This window comes from Hyposmocoma kahamanoa, unplaced genomic scaffold (assembly GCF_003589595.1).
Source record: "Hyposmocoma kahamanoa isolate Upper Pololo Valley unplaced genomic scaffold, ASM358959v1 86, whole genome shotgun sequence".
Taxonomy (NCBI): domain Eukaryota; kingdom Metazoa; phylum Arthropoda; class Insecta; order Lepidoptera; family Cosmopterigidae; genus Hyposmocoma; species Hyposmocoma kahamanoa.
The window spans coordinates 6,719,593-6,742,271 of NW_020654289.1; the positions used below are offsets into that span (position 1 = coordinate 6,719,593).

Sequence of the window (22,679 nt, forward strand, 5' to 3'; positions counted from 1 at the left end):
CGTAATCCCTACTTACTTTCATTTACAGCTACTCGAACTTCCGCAATCCGACCTTAACAGTTAGGCAACGTCGTTAAAAACATAAAGTTAATACAACAAAATAAGACGCGCATTACATAAATAAGTTATTTCTACAATATCATGACGTTCCGATAATAGGAAAATCAGTAGAACAAAGTTCAACACATTGTTGACCTGTACGTAATTTCGTAAACGAGCAACATTTATTGCACGGCCGATAAAAACAGTCAAATGTAAGAAAATAATTATTTTATGGTCGATTGCCACATCGTGTATGAACACAAATTGTACACCCACCTGTTTACCACAAAGTGTTAGAAGGACGCAAAGCGGTGATGAAAATCTATTGTATGTTATAAAAATACCAAGTACTCAAATTTATTTAGAGAGTGGGCATTTGACATAAAAAAATATGTTCATGTTATTTGCACATCCTGAAGCATTCTCAACAATCAACGTAAGTGTTGGTAGGTATGGACGACTCTCGGGGACGTAAGTATGTACCGCTCACTCGAAGAAAGTTGCAAAAGGTTGAGTATAATCTCTATGAAGATGTTAAAGGTTACGAATCGACCACACGCATATGTAAAACCAAGTGGTTTTTGTTTAAAATTAACCATTTACGTCACTGCGGTGTGGCCTTAGAAAGTATGAAACTACGATAGCCGAAGACGTCTTAAGTTGTCGCCGACCGCAAATTACCAGCTTGTTACAGATGCATACCATTTCAATGAAAATGAACACTTACTTATCTAAGAATCTTTCAAAACGATTGGTGCGTTATATCTCTATAGTCAACGTATATAAATGCGTAATATGGCTGTTGTACATTCTATCCATATATATTTTATATTAGTAGTAGGTGGAGAGAGAGGAATTTAAAATGTATTTTTATTAGTATTCGTATTACACATGTACAGGTATGTTTTAATGTCTGAAACATTCGATATCGGTTACCATCTTACAGCTAAAAATGGAATTACAAGGCAAAGACAAAAATACTGTTCTCGCCATTCTAGCTATCGCAATGTAATTATAAATTATGTAACTGTGCAACTTGAAGATCACAATCTGACCGGCGGAGAGAGGAGACCCAATGCGTGCTTCTTTGGCAGGTGAGGAGACAGGAGGAGGACGCGGTCGCACCGAGGATATTTATTAGCAACCTAAAAACCACAAATCTAGCAATAAAATTGAACAGTACCACTAAATACATAAAACAATTACGTGCTTCACGCAAAGAACCTAAAAAACACAACTACAAAAATCGAAATAAAGATGACCCGCTAGCAACTTAGAGAATTAATTCAACCATTAGAGATTCTCACGGGTTGCAACAATGGGCAATTATTTCGCCATGCGTATGCGCAAAGGTGCTCTCAATGCCCGGGAGCTAGTCGCTATTGTCTGAAAGTTATGTAACACGATGTAAATAGCTACATTAGACGCGGGATTGCATTAATGTTGTCCTAGGGTAAATGTAAGTGAAGTGGTTATTTGAATTTTTTGTTTTTCATTACATTTTAATTGTGTCTCCTCACAAGTAATAAATAATGCTGTCTGGGTTGGCACGTGATTGTAATCAGTTTTATTGGACGTAATGTTTTGTGTTATGTAGGTTAACAATAAAACCAAAACACAATGGTAGAAATTAAACAGTTTAAATTTAATCAACTGTTCTAGTTCATAAATATTCTAATTATAAAGTAAATTTATAATTACTTATAACGCAAACCTGTCACATTATTATATGAATCCAATGTTATAAACTGTTTCATAGGCGCACGCCATAAAAGTAGAGATGGGAAAAACTTTATATTTTTTTAAAGGTTTTAACGTTGTAGCTTTTTAATAGCGCGCTTCATAGTTTGACGCTTAAAAATCGTTTAGAAAAACATTTAAGCGCATAGACTTTTATGTTAAAAAAAGCTTGCAACGTTGTGTTCATAGAGAAGAGCGAGAGCAGACCACTACACGTTTAAGGAAAAGTAAGTTTATTTGTAAAAAAAAATTTTTTTTTATTTATAAAATTATTATTCACATTGACGAATTAATTTGTGAATCATAAATGGTGGGACTTGAAAGTTAGGCACGTTGTAAAAAATTAAATTGTTGAGTATAGAACTGACCAAAGCTTACGCTTAAAATAAAAAGCGTGGTACGCACTTCACGTAGTATATTAAAAAAACAAACATTTTTTAAGTGCTTTTCGTTTAAACGCCCACCTCTACATAACAGTGGGAGTTTTTGAAGTTACGAGTACAGTTTTTGCAAAGATAATTTTTATTTTGAGTATATTATGAAGAAAAAACGAAGAAAGAAATAGTGATGAAGAAAGTTAGAACTATATTCCTTATTTTAAATCAACTTAAAAAAAGACTTTGCCCCAAAAATTCCACTAATTACGAATTTAAAGCTATTGTTCAAAGTGATAGAAGATAATGTGATTTAAGTGAAAGTAAAACATAAAAAAGACTATTTAAAAAACCCAAATTAGTGAACTAAGTTATTTAAGAGAAAGTGAAAACATATGTATTAGAAATTAGTACTACAATGGCAAATATTACGGAAGATCCCGATAATTAAACGAACACATGGCTCAGAGGACTAGTATCCAAGCCAAAACTATTAATAAATAAAAATCACAGGTTATCGAAGAATGCACAGGCGTTCGTTACCTTGGACCTTAGACTATTCCATCCTCTAAACCTTCGACGGTCACCCACCACACTCTAGTGCAGGGGTTCCCAAAACTTAATTTGTCTACTGCCCACTTTGAGAAAAAATTATTTTTTAGCACCTCCATTTTTTCACCTACTTAAAAACCACTATAACTTCAAATTAAATTAATCATTGGGAGCTATATTAGCGGATATTAAACATTCATTCTAAACGAGACTTTTACTATATTTAGCAAGAGTTAACTTGAGACCTGAGCGCAGTAGCTAGTACACAACGGCGCTCAGGTCTCAAGTTAACTCTTACGTGCTACACCTGTCAATGAGAATGATTATTTAAACGCAACTTTATAGTATTCAGACAGAGTATCTTTTATTCAAAATAAAACAAACATAATCGATTCTAATATAAAAACTAATGTGAAGGATGAATCCGATGCTGTTTAATAAGTTTGTTAATATCAGGTTCCAATTTACTCAAGAACAGCCGCAAGTCACCACGTTCGGTAACATGCAAACGATTTCTCCTTTTAATAAGTAGCGTTGTCACAGCACTAAAGCCACGTTCACACAAATATGACGATGAGAATGCTATGAAGAATCGTTGAACGATTGACCACAATCCAGGATACAATTGTGGGCTCTGTTTTTGTATCCTAAATTCTTGGTAGCCATTTTTGAACTTGATTGTTATTTCCTCGTTCGTTGTCAATTCTATAATTTCTTCTTCAAGCTGAGGTGATATTGCTGAGTTGACATTTGAAATCGGATCTAACACCCAGTATTTCCAAGTTCAAAATGTCCTGATATCGTTCGGTGAAGTCAATGTGGAGGTTCTCCAAATGTTGGCAGTAGGCAAACAAGTCGTCGTTACTGCAGGATACTGATAAATTCGGAAATTTGTGAAACTCACGTCTGCCCATATTCTTTTTGTGTAGAAGCAGTTTGGCAGCAACGACATTTTTTGTTTTAATTAAATTTAGTTCATCGCCTTGCAGTTGGAGATTCATGTCGTTGAACAATTTATACAGGTCTGTCATGTAAGCTATATCATTCTTTGATGTAATGAGTTTGTTGTGCAATTCCGTATCTTTAGTTTCCAAGAACTCTATCACAGAGTCAAACAAGTTGTAAAATCAAGTCAGACAATTGCCTCTTGATAGCCAACGAACTTCAGTATGAAACAACAAACGATTGAAATTTTCGTCATTAGTAACACAAAGCTGATGAAATAATTTATCATTCAAAGAGCTGTTACGGATTTTATTGACTGCTCTGATGACATATTGCAGTGATTGAAATAGTCGTTCACTTAAATTTCTAGCAACCAAATGTTGTCTATGAATAACACAATGTACAGCAAGGACACTGGAATTTTATTTTTTAAGTACGCTATGAAGCCTTTATGGCACCCTGTCATAGCCGTAGCAACTGATATAATATTTTTTAAGGGATTCTCTTTTTCATCACAAAACTTTTCCAAATTATTGAATATGGTTTCGCCTTTTGTATCGGTTTCTAAATTTCTAGCAAACAATAGTTCTTCACATATTTTCTCGTCTTTAATAAACCTCACGTAAGACAGCAACAATGCTTCATTAGTTGGTAAAGTGGTCTCATCGAGCTGAAATGAGAATTGACTAGTCCGCAGATGATTGCACAATGATTCTTCAATGTTTTCAGCCATTTCGTCAATTCGTCTTTGCACAGAATTATTACTCAAAGGAATTTTTCGGATAGTATCTGCGGCCGGTTTATGAAGCACAGTAGTTATTACTTCCTGTATTGCTGGCAAAATTAACTCTTCTCCGATGTAGTGTGGTTTGCCTTTTAGAGCAATTAACAAAGAGATATTGTACGAAGCTCGAAGTCCGTCGTCATCTTGCTTAGCAACCGCCGAAAAGAGTTTTACTACACTTGGCTGAGTATTATGCTTCTTCTCTAGGTCTTGAAAATATGCTACATTCTTGTCTTTCTTATCTGGATGCATTTTATTCAAATGATCTTGCAGTCTTGAAGGCTTCATTGCTTCATTCGAAAATGTTTTTAGACATCGAAGGCACAAAGGCGACGATGGGTTTGTGGTATTTTCAATGATTCCAAATTTAATATATTCCGCACGGTATTTCTGTCTCTTTTTTTTTACTTCCGACATTGTTTTGTTTTGAGAAATACTGCTTACTTAAGTACTGCTTATCTATTACGCAAATGAAAATAAAATAAATATTACTTTGTTTATATAGGATTGCATAAGCAGCACGCACCTACTGAAATAAAACAAACATGCATAAACTCGTTTATCTCATTCGACGCTCAATCGTACTCAACAAATATTCTATGAACCAGCCGATTGATACAGGAATGCACAAATCGGGTTATTTAATAAAAACTTGCTAAAACATGATTGCCCGCGGTCTATTATCTACGAAAATTACCTATCTAGGAATACTAATAACTATTAAAATGCGAAACTGTGTCTGTTGCCTTTTTATTTGTTTGTTTGTGTCTACTTTCATTTCGAAATGGAGTGACCGATTGACATGATTTTTATTTTATTTTTTCAATAAAACTACACAATAAAACTACACGAAGAGAGATATCGAACCGAGTTAGTTTGACCAATCTCTTAATTAATATTAGTAGATGTACACAAGTTGTAGTTGAGAGTCGAGAGCTCAATCGGTGTCTAAGAGTCTTCCTAGATGAAATTACTAATCTCCCCCTAAGCCTCTAAACAACGCGTCCATTTCTTTTTTTTTCTCTTACCTTTAGGCCTGCAGCGCCCACAAGGGGGCGTTATCGCCCACTTTGGGAAAGGCTGCCTAGTGATGACGTTTTATTAATCAAAGAGAAATAATAGACAAAATGTCATATAGAGTAAACTTCTTTTTTTAAGTTAGTCTATATCAGTTTCTCCAAGTGGTCCCTTCCCAGAGCAATTGGGGGTCGTACCAGGGGGTGCTACCGCTTTGAAAAAAAACCTGAATTATCTATATGAACTACACTACATTTTTTTCCCTTGTCATGTTTTGTATTAAGTTAATATAAAAAATTCGTGTTTACAATTATTTTCTGTGATGGTCGGCGTTGATATTTTTTATCTTGACTAAGTGGGCCAAATAGTTTGGGAACCTATGGGTACATAATTGCGTAAACTAAATAAAACCACGCATTTACTAGTTTACAGTGCAAGTGTAATTGTTTGTCGTCAATATTATCGAACAAGAGCTTCAACAACTTGTGACGTTGCGCAACGCGCCAAAATGTGGTGAATAACGATATTGGGCATCAGTGATTGTCTAGTGAACATCGCGGTTAAAATAATCTCAGTATAGAGTACTAAAAAAGCCGACCTCAAAAGTATAACATATATAATAGAATAGAATAGAATAGAATCGTTTATTTCATGTTATCAATGTCACAATATTACAATTGGAAATACAATGTCAAGGGATAACTATGATCGTCAGTAATAAAATTATAATAATAATAATGAATATAAAATAAAGTAGTATAACTACTGCTTGTCGAATAAAATAAAATTAAAATTGTTTCAAAAGAAACTCATCGACACGGTACAATTCAATATCCAATAAAAGGATTTTTAGTCGGGTACAAAACATTTCATCGTTTCTAACACTTTTCAGGTCTGTGGGTAGATGTTCGTAGAATCGGGGACCTATTACCCGCGGATTTCTAGTTGCAAGTTCGGTACGGTGGGCAACGAATTTTAGTGTTCCCGCGTTTCGTAACGCTCGGCCTCCGCCCGTACGTCGCTCATAAGTAGCCAAGTTTTTACGCGCATAAACCATATAATTACCAAGTTTTATTGAAATCGGTTACCGGAAAGTGCGCAAACCCGGATTCATCCCCTAGTTCGCCACTATACGGAACTTGACACGGGAGATAATAAAAATCGGTTCTCACTACTCAAAGTATATTGAGAGAGAAAAACGCCTTGAATTAAAGAGTAGCAAAATCAACCATTAAAATAATTGCTCCTTGTAATAAAATTCAGGCGCTATTTATAAAAAATGAAGCTTCATGCGTGAACAGCCACCCTTAGAGGTGGATGATTTTCTTCAAAATGAAATGGGATTACAATGGAGGTACCCTCTTTCCAACAAAAAAGAATCATGAAAATCGGTTCACAAATACCGGAGTTATCGCGTAACATACATACAAAAAAAAACATAAAGTCGAATTGAGAACCTCCTCCTTTTTTTGAAGTCGGTTAAAAAAAAGAGTTTATAACAATTACAATGAAAGAAGACGTTGAAAAGATTCTGTTACAATATTTTAGATAATTCTAGACTGAACCACCTTTCAATAGCATTGCTAATAACTTTTGAAATGGTTGTTAAACTCTTTGAAAAACTTGAGTTTTAAACTCAAAGGGATAAGTAAAGTTGTAAGTGGAAATATTAAGTTTATTGAATATCACGATGTTTTACTACCACGTTATTCAATTATTTTTGTGAAATTACGCACAAAGAAATATTCCGTCGATCCGGCTGGACTCGAATAAGCAACCTCGCGATATCGTGGCTGACGCTCTCCCAACTGAGCTACGGGACGAACCAGCAGACCTTACTAATTTCTTTATGTGCTTGTTTCTTTCTTTCTTCTCTTCTTTGGTTTTGGTTTTAACGCCTTTTTGGTGGTAGCGCCATTTGTGAGAAATCTATGAAAGCCATTATATACTATGACATTTACGCTGAGTTGGATCCGTTTCAACACATAATTTCTTTCTTTCTTTCTTTCTTATACGTTCATCATGCTGAGGTTGAGAATTTCTTGTAAGACGAAGCAGTCTCATTCCTTTTTTTTTATTGTATAAGGAACAGTTATTCCTTTTTTCATATCTTTATTGCTTTTCTCAATGAATAGTAGGTAGTTGAGAAACCCTGTAATGCTCAGGCCGCACAGAGGCGGCCGCGGAAGCGTTCCGGGCGGGAATTTTTGTAATGTACGAGTTCATATGAACCCTGCCACACTGAAAGGCGCGGCCGCTTCTGTGTGACCTGAGCATAAGGGTTTTAGGAAATTACACTTATAATATAGATATATTTACGTTACTCCACGAAATAAGAAGATAATGCACATACGCAAAAATTGTTGATACAAGCTTGCTGAGTTTATTTATCACATATACAAACAAGAGATTACAAAAGTTAATTATAATTTTTTTATAAAAAAAAACCGACGTTATAAGTTTGTGGAATTAAAATTATTTGTAAAGTTTTATTGAAATCGGTTAACGGAAAGTGAATGAAATCCAATAAACGGATTCATCCCCTAATTTACTAGTCTTAGAGATGGAATATTTTCTTCAAATTTGAATGAGCTCACTACTGAGGTACCTCTTTTTCAATAAAAAAGACTCATCGAAATCGGTTCACAAAGTCTGAGTAATCGCGTAAAATACGCACAAAAAATACAGTCGAATTAAACTTGTAGCGAGCGAAGTCCTTGTAGCGAATAGCAGCAGACCCAAAAAAAATTTTTTTACATAATTTATATAATATTTTTAGCAATTTATTTTTATATTGAAGTTCTAAATTTAAATGTACCTAAGCACTTGTTTTGAAATCGAATCAAATCAAATCAAATCAAATAATTTATTGTGTACGCACGTCTATAAGCTCTTATTTAACATTGTTGTGTCAGTACGTACTGCCAATTTTACGCATACAATTTACATAATTAATATCTTTTTGTTTAATTTTAATTTACAAAATTAAAATTTCATTACAAAACGTCAAATCTTAATTTTAATTTTAATTCTGAATTATATTTATGTCATTATGTTGTGGTGGTTAACTATTATTCTATGTTCTTGTCATTTAAGTCATCGCTGATTTTATAATATGCTTTCCCAGTCAAAAAATTAAATAATTGCTTTTTAAAATTGGCATTGTCGTTAGTCTCAAGTATATAATTAGGCAGCTTATTGTATAGTTTTGGCGCCATCGCAAAGAGGGTAGTCTTACAGGCAACCACTTTCAATTTATTGTGTCTTCGTGTACTTTCCACCATGCTGAAGAGTGTGAGATTTCTCCGAACAAAAAGAACCGTTTCAAAATTTGGATATTGAAGGAACTGTTAATAATCTCAGTTTTTGAAAGTGCGGTATACAGCTGTCCATACGGCACCACCCACAAATTTCCCAAATGCACCTTTTTTGTGCAATCAACACGTCCGTACTTCGTTTGGCATTACCCCAGAACATAATATCGTAATCTTATGGTTGAGGCTGCATATCCGCGGTAAGCCGTTAGTAATGCATCTTGGTCTACAACTTTAGATAGTCTCCACAAAGCGTATGCAAATCTAGTTATTCTCATACACAAGATTTCTATGTGTTTTTCCCATGTTATATTATTGTCTATGTATATTCCTAAAAATTTTGTAACTTCCTCCTCCTTTAATTTTGTATTCATATAGCTTATGTTATGTTGAGTATATATTAATTTTGTGTCTAAAATTCATGTACACAGTTTTACTCAGATTAATTTGTACTCTATTATCTTGTAACCATTTTATTACAGATATTATTTCATTGTTTATTTCTTGGTCAAGTCTATTGTGGTTCTCAATGTCAAAAATTGCGGTACTATCATCCGCAAACATTAGCATGGGATATTTTGTAGCTGTAGGAAAGTCATTGATATACATCAGGAACAATAGAGGGCCTAGTACACTTCCTTGGGGTACTCCATGTAACACTGTTCTATTAGTTGAAAAATATGATATGTCAGTTTTAATTTTAGTCGATATTTTATTGATGCATGTCATTTGTTTACGATTAGTCAAGTATGATTCTAATAGTTTGTGTACATTGCCTCTGATCCCATATCTATACAGTTTTTGTAATAAGATTTTATGATTGACAAATCAAAAGCCTTTGTCAAATCCATGTATAGTGTTATGATAGATTTACTTTTATCTACTGCTTTTAAAACAGTAGACAGTAACTCGTAAATAGCCAAATTAATTGATTGACCCTTCCTAAAGCCATTCTGATTATTGATTAAAATTTTAATTGTCTCTAAGTAGCATGTTTTCATTTATAACTTTCTTCTAAATCTTAGCTAAAATTGGAATGAGAGAAACAGGCCTGTAGTTATTAATATTTTCTTTGTCATCTTTTTTGTATAGAGGTTTAACTATTGATATTTTTAATTCTTCGGGGAATATTCCTTGCTCTAATGATAAATTTATTAAATATGTCAGTATTGGAGATATAAATTCAGATACATACTTAAGTACCGTTGTATTTATCTCATCATACCCTGTACTCTGTGTGTTTTTCAAATTCTTTATTTTTTTAGTTATTAATTGCATTGGCAATTTGTGTTGGATCTGTTAGGATCTTTGTAAAATATTCTGTTAACATTTATTTTAGGCATTATAGCGTTATAACTGTTTATTACTTCCCATGTAGCTTTAGATTTATTTATTGAGTTTTTGATAAAAAAAAAAATATTTTGAGCTTTTTTAGTTAGTATACCCAATCTGATTGGGTATACTAACTATATTTTGCGATTATTTGCGCTTTTAGTGCCCATCCTTGTTATGTCATCATTGTTGTTCTCGCTATTGTTTCTCTTTTGGTTGATATAACCAGAAAAAGAGATGAAATAAGGGCCATCTATCCCTGGCAACTCATTTAAATATCAACTCTCGTTTGTGCTGAAATCACAAATTAGAAAACTGAAATAGTACAGTAGAAACATCTAATTACAAAACAAATGGAATCATCACATTTCATCGGTAATTATATTTAATAAAAAAAAAATATTTTAAATATGTAATTTTGCAATTTTCGTCCATTATAGCAAACCTCAAGTTAAACTGGGCGAATTGAAGTGAAACAATTGTTTCGAATTCGGGCTGGCCAATGGGAGCGCAGTTGTCACCGTAATTATTTGGCAGAATAGTTTTTAAACAAATTAAATAACGTTTCGTCTCTATTTTTGGTTATATACTCGATGTTTGTAAAATAAACCGTAATAGTAAATTTTCTTTGGATTTGCTCACTCTTTGAGCACTAAACCCCATTGATACAGGCCGCTACACGCCTCCTTTTTTGAAATCGGTTAAAAAAGACAAATAAAGTTTTTTGTGAAAAAAATATATTTAATTTCGTACTATTTCGTCAAATTCATCACTTAAAAATCGCAATTCCATTCAATGATTACAATTATATCGATTCGGCTACTTAACATTAAATTGGCACTTAGTGAGCACGAAATAAAATGTACAGCGTATTTACACTATTGTTATTAATTAATTGGTAATATAAATACTTATAACTTGTTTTTATTATGACAGAAGTACGTAATGATAAATGTTATTTACGTATGTTTTGAAACATGGTATAAGGAGAACATTTTTAAATTAGTTTAAAAGAAAATCTTAAAAGTTGTTATGTTGGAGTAGTTATCGAAACTTTGCCACAAATAATGCTCTATTACGCTGTATTAGCTTCTTCAATAGTCAAATGTACGTACGTATACAAAAATCAGCAAAAAAAATTTTGACATATTTTTTTAATTAAAATTAGCAAGGAGTGCTAGTAATTTAACACATAAATACGAGAGACTATAATGGTAACTATAAATCTATTTACATTTAGAAGAAGCTAAACTCTAAATAAGTATTAATTGCCCATTTTTGTGGCTTTCAAAATAATTGTCACAACCGCAAACGAATAACATAGTATTGACGAGTATTTTTTTATAAAGTATCTGTTTTACATAAAACTAAAGTTAAAAGCAGGACATTTACATAGTGGAAAATTTATTTATCGCCGCCTTATTTTCCGAACCCTCAAGTACGTAAATATAGTGTAATTATAAATAGACACCTTTAGATTGTTTTACAAATTTAAAAAATATCAACTAGGAGTGCTTGCTACATTCTGATCTACTTCTTTTTTGTTTGTTTTCGGTATATTTATTGTTATAGTCACAGTAAAGTTACAACTAAATCCTCCGTCATCTGATACTGCTACAAACCAACTAATGAGGTCTGCCGATTCGTTCCGTAGCTCAATTGGGAGCGCAATTAGCCCGTGTCTGGCAAACAGGTGATGGCAAACTGGCGAATCCAGCCAGATAGAAAGAATTTTTCTTTGTATTGTTCGATCTTAGTATCAATAATAATACCCAAACATAATATGAATATCATGATAATAAAAACATGATATTCAATATTAGTTATTTCTAATGCGAGGCTGCAAAGTTGTTGTTTTTCCGCGAGTGCTTGTATTGAATCCTGAGATGCAAAACAACTTTACTGCCGAGCGAAACACACAACTTTTCACCTCACTATAACGAAGAAAATGAAGAAATACAGTTGAACTATAACAAATCAGTTTAGTTCTTTGAATTATTAAAAAATTTATTAAACAAAATTACTTATCGTTGTCAATTTAATGTCAACAATAAGAAGAATAAAATATATCAACGGATTTATATTACATAAACAATGTACGACAAATCGCATATTTGAACGTGTCATTGTGTTTTTTTTATCGAAAAAAAAAGTTAGGTGCACCACAGTCCTTAGTCAAGTTCGAATTTCAAAAACCATTTTCACGCTAGGGTGAAAAAAAACGCGCGGATTTCTAAAGAGAAAGAAAGCCTTTCTGAGCCATTGAGGTGAAAAATAAATATTGCAGCCAACTACTGAGTATAATAACGTGATGCCAATTAAAAATAAATCAATCTGCCGACTCAGAATTGTTCGGCACTACACAAAAAATTATCTTATATCGAAATAATATTAACTTTTTCTCAATGTTCGAGTGACTCATCACTCATTTGACATTGAGAAAAACTAGTCAGTTGTCAAACTTTCATGAATCAAAATCCTCGAAGTCCCATAAAGGCCGGCGCAGACTGACGTCGCGGCACGGCACGGCATGCCGCGGCACATTCGCTGCGCGCCATTCGCCGAAATCGCCGCCGCACTAGTTTCAAACCTTATTTCAATTAGTTTAATTGTCATAATTCTGTGACCGACGTGACTTGCGGGACGTCTGTGGAATGAAACGGCATGCCACGATGTGCCGCGGCATACCGCGGCGTCCTGCGGCATGCCGCGGCATGCCACGACGTGCCGCGGTATAATTGTATCGAAATAAAGTAATATGAATTCTAACCTCGATGAAATAAGGATAAAAATAACTTGATCAAAAATAAAATCCTTTGCCGTGCCGTGCCATGCCGCGACGTCACTCTGCGCCTTAATGTGTTTTTTAACGGTATCAGATGACGTAGGATATCTTACGTTCGGCGTTCAAACTATGATGTTGACTACTTGCTACTAAACTACTTGCAAAAAGTCACTGTTTTTTTTTCATATTAATATAATATTAAGTCGAAGTAAAAATGGACTGTAAATTTTCCCATTTTTTATAACTTTACCTTCACAATTTTATTATATATATGCAAAACGTAGTTTAGTACACATTTGTGGATGGAATACATAGAGCATTTAAAAGCTAAGGCGTTTGATCAAATTCTGTAATTATATATCTCATTTACAATATAACTAATTATTTGAAACGGAGATTTGAACAGAACTCCAGTTGATTTTTAAAATACTTACCACAAACAATAAGCAATTATAAGGATTTAACATGATTTGTTGGTCTTATAATTTTACGCTAAAAGATGTTTACAAAAGTTGGAATAGTAATAGGAACAATGGCTTTGTTTACACAAAATATTATTAAAAATATTTATAGACGTTTTCGGAATCACGTTCTTTTCAATTAAAAACAAAATATATACAGTTAAACTTACACTAAAAAGCACTTAATCAGTATACTTTTAAATATAAAAATTATGCTTTCAGTTATAATATAATAGAAAAAGAAATGCACATTTCTATAAAAAATATCTAAAACTAAATATTGTCACATTCGCTTAAAATTTGTATTTTGTACAATAAAAATAAAACCACATTTTTTTAACATTCTTTAAGACATTAACAATTCAATTACTTCTTAATGATATGTTTGTCATCGATTGGCATTACAAGAATCTCATCAAAACTATTATAAGCAGTACCCTGTACTAGCTAGCACCTTTCGCTTCTTCTGGCCACAATATTTCTGGGTGATTCAACATGTAATAATTCATATGTTTCTCGCCACCATACGTCGACGCTTTCGTTCCTAGACACATCATGAACTGACTCTTCTCCAAGTTCTTATCACAGTCTACAGAATGGAAGATGTGCACCAAACTCTCGTCTGCTATACGGTATACCGTCAAATTTGACTTTATCATAGTCTCGAACAATTCTACATCCTCCTTACCCCACCCTTTGATATTCAAATCAAAACCACCAACCCTCTCAAAATCACACTTATAAATACTCAATATACCGAAACCGTACTGTCTAAAGTACCCATAATCATCACTTATCTCTTTACTGTACTTCAAATTCGCTAATTCTCTATCCGATTTAGAAACAGTATCGTCATTCACATATTTACCTAAATCCGTGTTTGTCACAAGACTATCTTCTTTAAATTTGTTGTAGTCCTCACCGTTCACTACGTCAGGATTGTATTCACTAAACACTATTGGGAAGTAAGCTTGATGATACTTAATGGTGTTTATTCTTATTTTCCTAAGGGTATCGAAATTGAACATCATGTCCACGTCTATAAAGAACACTAGATCGTCACTAGAACACAATTTTAGTCCTTCTGTTAAAGCCGCGCCTCTTGAAAACGTCGTCGATCCCATTTCAACGACATTAATTTCTTGTGCATATGTATTTATGTAGTACTTGATAAGGGATTCAGAATTATTGTAATCCAAAGGACTCTTACTGTCTAAATATAATACGACTATTAATGTCACAGCCTCATAAAATTTTAGTACTATGTCCTCGTAATTTTTCATGAATCTTATAAAAACCTCGTATTTACCAGCTAAAGGAAGAATGAAGTGTATTTTTCTGTCAAATATAGAATATTCTGCTTCCTTCGCAACACCCCATTTTAATACATTGGGCAGATTTTGTAACTTACTCAAGCCACTTTGGAAAGCCTCTCTGACGTTTAGTTTGCCAAAATCGAGAACGCTACTCTGCTCGAGTTTACTGTCATCGAAATCTTCGTAATCACTAAAATCGTTATTTTCGGGATCATCGTCGTCGAACGGCAACGGTGGTTCTCCCATAGGCAATTCTCGAATATCCATACCTATAAAATTAAACAGGCAAATTAATTTAAACGTCTCTGGCTTCATCCAAAATTATTATAAAATCTGTTGAATATTTATTCTTAATCTCATTTATTTGCATACCATAACATAATTTCATTTCAATATTTAATATTTTTTAATTGATTCGTTAGATTTTGAAACAATCTCTTACTTTTGGTAGGAAACCTACATTTAATGAAGACGCAAAATTGTTTAACTTGATAATAGATATACAGAATTTGAGCTTGACAACCACGAATATGTTTCTGAAATTATAATAACAATCTTACTAGTAAAAGACTGCTGGAGATAGGCGTGTCTTCGAACCGCCACTGTCATCTTCCGTCCTCTGTATCTGCGGTACTTGAGTAGAAGATCCAACACGTGATCGGCTCCATGCAGCGGGTCGAGGCGTGTGTATCCGTACAGCAGTTCGTTGAAGTCAATCACGCGCCCGCGTTGCCGGGACGGCGCGTTTATTATTTCCATCACCTACAAATACATTTTGACTCTTGAATTACAGCAGTCAAATCAAAGTAAATAATAATTAATTCCATAGGTAAAATTTTACACTTGAAAACGTCATTTTTAAGCTACTGCTCGTTCACTGTGTCAACTTCCCTGAAAAGAACGAGAGAGAAACTCTAAGGATTGCTCTTTTCAAACTCATGACTCATGTTGTCTTTCCACACATCTTTATCTAACACGTAGTTTTCAATTTTGTACTTTTGTACTTTTCAGTTAAAATACTTTCAATGTTAGTTTTAAACTTAGGAAATGGTAATCGTAATATAAGCTCCGGAATCTTATTGTAAGAACGTATACAGTTCTCCATAAAAGAAATCGTGGTACCATGAGTTTGGATCATAGATATAGGGTTTGGACTGACTTCTAATGTTAATATTATGGATATCTTCTTTCTTAACGAAATTATGTATATTTTTACGGGCGTTAAAAATGTTTGAGTAAATGTAGTGTGAAGCCACAGTCATGATACCAGTCTCCTCAAACTTTTCTCTGTGAGAAACCCAAGAATCTAAACGGTACACAGAACCAATCGCTCGTTTTTGCAACACAAATATGATATGTATATCTGTCGCTTTACCCCACATGAGAATTCCGTAGGACATTATACTATGGAAATAACTAAAATAAACTAGACTAGCAGTAGCAACATCGGTAAGCTGGAATGCTCTACCGCATCTGTATATCCCGAAAAGTACAATTTGGGGCTATTCAAGGCGAGAGTGAATAGACATTTTTAGTCAAACGCGTCCCATCGTCGGTCACATCGTCGCTTAACGTCAGGTGGATTGTGGTCAAGTGTGTGTCTATTATATATTAAAAGTGTGTAGGAAACCATTGAAATTTACTATCTAAGGTCACTCCCAAAAAGACAGCTTTATTAACAAAGTCTAACGTTTCTCCATTTATTTCTGTGATTGGGCTAGTCCATTTTACATTAGGTAATTCAAATTTAACATACTTTATCGTCTTGGCATTGAGTAATAAATTGTTAACATTAAACTAATAAACTACCTTTGAAAGGGTATATCATTGGTTATCATTGTCAAAAGGTTTATGACAGCACAACGGTCATCACGATACTATATGCAAGCACAAGTAACACAAAGTGCAAATAAAGCTTTTAGGCATGCACCAAGGTATTTAAAAAAAAAATAACGCGTATAGCACCTGCATGCGGCGACCATTTAACCCAGGTCTCCGAGCTCTTAGTAGGGTAGGAAGGTGGTCCAATATAGTGAGAATTGAACAAATACCTCCATGAGACGCTCATGTTTCAGTGTGTGAAAGATAAGCAAACTAGATAGTGGGTAAGTCGATAATAATATCCACGGTTAACATAAGTAAATTCTTACTTCTCTAATGACGTCATCAAGAGCCTCCTTCAACGGCTGTTCAATACGCCTCTTGGGGTTTGCGTGGCTGACAGAGAAGACCGACTTGCTAATGAAGTCGAACGGAATGATGTCTTCGAAAGTCGATGACTTGTATCTGCCCATGTCCAACGGGGCTCCTGAAAAATGTAGTTTAAACGATTAAGTAGATAGATAGATAGATAGATATATAGATAGATAGATAGATATACACTTTATTACTCTCACACAGGAAGAAAAACAGTACATAGACAGCTTAAAACTAATGTGGGCAAAGGCGGCCTTATCGGTAAGGGCGATCTCTTCCAGACAACCTATAAATAATTAAAAACGATATAGTGTACCTACATGTATATTAGTATGTATAAATACACCTAAATAACTTACTAATAAATAAATACACGTTGCAGACTAGAACAGCGTCAGAAGATATTTACGCAATGCAGTTTTGAAAATGGGAAGCGACTTTGAATGTCAGATTTCAGACGCGAGTTCATTCCATGGTTGTGCAGCCTTCATTGTAAAAGAGTTTTTGAAAAACTCCGAGCGAATGAAAGGTGGTTTTGAGTAGGTTATCCGTTTAGACATAAGTTCACGGTTGTGATCCTCCCCGAGGAAGCGAAAACGATCCTTAAGGTAAGGCGGACTAGGGTCATACACAACGTTATAGAGAAAGCTGAGAACGTGCTCCTCGCAGCTAAGGCTAAGTACTTAAGAATAATAAATCGGAAAAGATCTAAACTGTGGTGGTTAGGGATATCGCACGTTGAAACTAATACCACCACTAACTGAAAATCTCGCGTTTTTAAAAATTAAACACACACCGGCACACATAGCGGAACAAAAACAGTGAGAATATAACATAGTAACGTTTATATTTAAATAAATAAGATATTTTTTTACGCACACACTCAACATAGCCCCGCACTAGGGAAACCCTGTGTCGCGGGTGCCATGGACACACACACACAGACAACCATAAAATTTATGGTAATTTAATGTAATTTAATTACACCCAAACTCACGAGAGAAATAAATGTAGGCCATACAAAAGTTTCTCCCGGCCCGGGAATCGAACCTGAGACGTCTGCGTGGCAGTCAGGCACGGTAACCGTTAGAATTACACATAAAATAGCAATTAAAACATCTTTTAACATCAACTTAGCACAGCCTTACTCAACCTTTATAAAAAAAACAAAATTAAACAAAAGGTGAAAATTAAAAAATTGTAAGTCTAATATTGATGAAAGTAAACATCAATAAATTAAAAACTTCACTAGTTTGTTATAATTATTAATAGAAAGATTTAAAAAATTCCAAAATGCTTACAAAAAATTGCTTCGCCGGATGGCCGGAGCCGAACCGACGTCTTCTAGCAAACCGTGTCAGACACTATGCTAACTAAGCCACGGAACGAACAAGCGGACCTCACAAATTTTTCTTTGTGCTTGTTGTTGGATCTTTGTATTTGGTTTTTCAACGACTTTTTAGCCGTAGCGCCATCTATGAGAAATCCAAGATTTCTCTATATTTCTCTATGATCTATCGATAGAAATCTTTGTATTAATATTTGTAACAAATTAGTGGAGTAATTTCACAAAAAATAATTGAATATTAATTCAATACAAATTTAAAATAAAAAACTTATTCAGCTAAAGCTCGATAAACTTGTATTATTTTCTATATATTCTTAGAAATTAAAATAAGTTAATGAAAACAATGACAGTCGACTAATTTCTTATTTTCAAACCAGACCTAAAAATTAAAAACAAAACAAAATAACCGAACCAGAATTTTCAAAAAACTGCATTCTTTTGAGAATTTTATAACGTCCCGTTAAATGTGCAATGTAAAAGAATAATACACGCAAATATTTTTTTAAGAACTGTTATTTGGATTTGACTGGACACAATAGGCGATTCGGCAATCTTTTTGTTGCCCAATTTGTTAACATTCGCATTAATTTATGTTCCAAATCAACACCAAATTCGGTGTGTCGGCAAAGTAAGAAACGCTTGCTAATGGCTTTCCTTGATTTCGACATAGTGCTGCTGTTTTTCTACCTGCTTCATTTATTAAATATAATAGAGTATATTAGGCACTTTGAACATTATTTTCAAATTACGTCATGTATTATCATACATTTACCTGCCTACCTAAACAGTTTACGTGCTTGTAAGGCATAGTTCACATTACCGCGGAACGCAATGAAAGTTACTTTTTGTTCATCATTATCAACCCATTTGTACATCCCATTGCTGGGCACGGGTCTCCTCTCAGGCGAAAGCTTAGACCATAGTCGCCCACGCTGACCCAATGTAGGTTGGGTTAGGTTAGGTTAGTAGTATCGTAGTAGTAGGTAGCCAAAAAATAGGTAGCACGTGTTCTGGAAAATTCTCATGCAGTCTAGGGAATTCTCGCATCGTATCTTTTAGTAGCAGTAGAGCTCCTTGTGACAGAGTTCCTCCAAGGTAGTACTGCCACCTTAACTATTTCTGCCGCCAAGCAGTAATGTCAGCGTTACTGTGTTCCAGTTTTAAGGGTAAGGGTGCTGGTGAAATTACAGGCTCATGGGACTTGTCAACTTATGTCTCAGAATGACGAGTGCAGTGGCAATGCCCCTAAGATCTTTGCAATTTAAAGCTCTGAGTGACACTGTAACTGTTATGGACAAGTATGTAGCTTACCATCAGACGCACGACTTGTTCGACCCGTCACTTGATGTTATTGTATTTAGTTTGTACGTTAAAGTCCATTGCGCTATGTGCACAATTTCGTTACAAAAATTAGTTTCTTTTCCGTTGCGGCAAGGTATATTGAGTCTTAATATTGTAAGGCTGATTATTTCATAAAATTTTATTTATTGCAGCATATAAAGTTTACAAAGATCTTAAAACGTAAACATTTTAGTCTTTATTATATGAGACACTGCAAGGGAAATAGCAAAAAAAGATTACACATGGCGCCACAAAAAAGTACACACGCAAAAAAAGATCACACACGTGTATGAAAGTGTGTATCAGTGTGACCAGATTTAAATTGATGATCCTGCTAGCTTTTCGGCTAAAAACTGCTAAAATCTGCAAAACTTTTTGAAAAAATACTAAAATTATGCTAACGGATAACTCATATTTAGTATAGAATTAAACTCTACTTGTATTTATTTTGTATTTATTTATTTTTATTTTTTTTTGTATTTATTTATTTATTTGTATTTATCCACTTTTCCACAAAAAGATCCATTCTGAACTGGGTTCACAAAGCTGTTATATATGTGTATGTATGTGTGTGTGTATATATATATAGTAAAAATCTAACTACAAGTATTTATTACCTTTAATGCATCCCCGACTGTATCTACCACAGAATATTATTAAGACCTGTACTACAGAATAACTGAGTATTAGTTTATTATTATAATTTGATTGTTATTTTATCAACTTTCCGCAGTAAATAAAATATAAATCCAATGCAATTAAAATGTATATGGAAATACCAATGCAAAATTCTTAATTGAGATTAAGATCCGTGAACTTTCACTTAGCTGGTCCAGGCGTGTAAGGCACTCTGGCATTGTACTATAATAGTATAGATTTTTGTAGGACTTCGTATTTATTGAAATCATAAATTCGTCACTTACCGATGACTGTCCAGTATATCCAATAATGCTTTTTTGATGCTTGGCTGTATTGACGTGATCTTTTAATATTGAAAGACGTGGTACTAATTTGGTATTACAAGCTTTACAAAAAGCTGAGTTGGAGTCATCCTTGGCTCTTGATAGCCACGATGAAAACATAGAATCTCCCTCCCTCTCAGAACGGTAGTTCTGCTCGTAACTCCTTTTCGTTTTTGTACATTTGCACAGAAAACAGAAGTAAATGTCTAAAAACGAATCTTGCTAAATATCAGCTAATGTTTTACTAAATCCTGCTAAATCTGCCAAGCCCTAAATTAGGGGTCTTATCCTGCTAGAATCGCAGGATCCTGCTAAATCTGGTCACACTGGTGTGTATGCAAATGCAAAGGCGACTACAACCGCTACCGCAATGGCCGCGGTGGTACTATTGTAACGGCGGCGCCGTGTATAAACAGCCTTAATATATTTTTAACATATATCTTTTAGAAAGAGATTAACGTTAAGATTATATACAATCCCAAATTGCTTTGGCTGAATAGTGAAGGGGTTTAATTTAATCAATAACTTTGGAAAAAATGTATAGTAAAATGGAGGATACACACTGATTACTATATGATGTGAAAACACGATTTTTAAAAATTTTCATGATGGAAAAAAACACAAACTTACTTCGAACTTTTACAAGAAAGCCTCTGTATTCAAAGGTACTTTACATATACCAATGATTTTTTTTTTTATCAACTGAACTAAATAGAACACAACATACATTTTTTTAATGTTTTTTAACTGCCTCAGTGGCCGAACGGTTACCATGCCGGACTGCCACGCAGAGGTTCCAGGTTCGATTCCCGGGCCGGGAGAAATAGTTGCATGGCCTACAATTATTTCTCTCGTGAGTTTGGGTGTAATTTGTGGTTGTCTATGTGTGTGTCCATGGCACCCGCGACACAGGGTTTCCCTAGTGCGGGGCTATGTTGAGTGCGTGTGCGTTTTTAATTTCGTTTGTAAAAAAATAAATTGTGAAATAAAGGTAGTGTCCCTGCCGTACCACCAAAGCAAAACGAACCGTATTAGTACGAGAAAAATTTGAATACGAGGTGAGGTAGTGTCGACTCTTAACTTATAGATTAGTAAATATGGTTCATGAAAATGGAGTACAGAAAATACGTTCATATTTTAACAAAAAAACCTTCCTACCTAAAATCGTGTTGTCTCCCAAGTATCCCACTTCTCCGACCTTAACAGGAAATAGAGGAACGTCCCCAGGCAGCATATAATCTTCAACCTGTTCTGGAGGAACCTGCAGCTCGTGCATGGAGGATGCGATGGCGCGATGCAGATCGAGGGACTCCTCGCGGATTTCTTGGATGCGAAGGTTCTAAAACAAAAAAAAACTACCCTTAAAAAAATATACATGGAATCAGTCGTAACCATGGAACCTGTAAAAGGCCGGAAAAGTTTCTTTGTTTGAAAAACAAATACACGCGATTTAGACACGAAAAAATTTTTTTCAATACAACTGTAATAAAACAAATATTCATAATAATGTCTGATTGATAATAATAATCAATAAATGAAACAAAAATTTAGTTATGCGACCGAAGCTTTTACCGTTTATTTGTCACATCAATGTTAACTCTTTTATTTTTTAAACTATGTTTTAACCTATTTATCTATATCGTTTCACTTTTAAATATTTTGGATATTTTCAATTTCCGATTGCTACGTTAACCATACTCCCGTCTAAAAAGGTGCGTTGTAATTCGATTTATTGTTGTTTAACAACTTGCAAAATTGCAATTTTATTACACGTGTTCCTTTGTTTTTCATCTATTCAACCTTAAAATGATTACGACACCTTTTTGACTTCACTCAATTCCGATGAAATACTGATCGTTATTTCAAATCACTTATACAATGACTGCTTTTATGACGCATTTCAGACAAAACATATAACTTTAGTATGCTACATAAATCCTTCAAAGGAGCTACTAAAACAACAGAAGATCAAAGTAACCGTAAACACTAGCGCCTGCAACTTGTAATTCGCCGGATCTAATACTGTAGATCTAGGTAATTGACCTTTTACGCAAACACAAGGAAGTCGCAGCTGAAGATCATCTTGCATGTTAAAGTTACTATTGGTTGGTTGATGTTCTTTGTGAAAAGGTGTTCAGTACTACATAATTTATTTTTCTCAAACGTGCTC

General features: G+C 34.2%; 1 protein-coding gene across 1 annotated transcript in view; it reads right to left on the reverse strand.

Moving 5' to 3' along the window:
- Positions 1-13,635: 13,635 nt before the first annotated feature.
- LOC113234698 (chondroitin sulfate synthase 1) overlaps positions 13,636-22,679 on the reverse strand; it is an 88,037-nt gene continuing 78,993 nt past the window's right edge. The window contains exons 3-6 of the mRNA XM_026470139.1: positions 21,668-21,848; positions 16,813-16,970; positions 15,223-15,424; positions 13,636-14,931 (exon numbers count right to left, since the gene is read on the reverse strand). Coding sequence (XP_026325924.1) covers positions 13,790-14,931; positions 15,223-15,424; positions 16,813-16,970; positions 21,668-21,848 — 1,683 coding nt within the window. The 3' untranslated portion in view covers positions 13,636-13,789. The remainder of the gene's footprint in view (positions 14,932-15,222; positions 15,425-16,812; positions 16,971-21,667; positions 21,849-22,679) is intronic.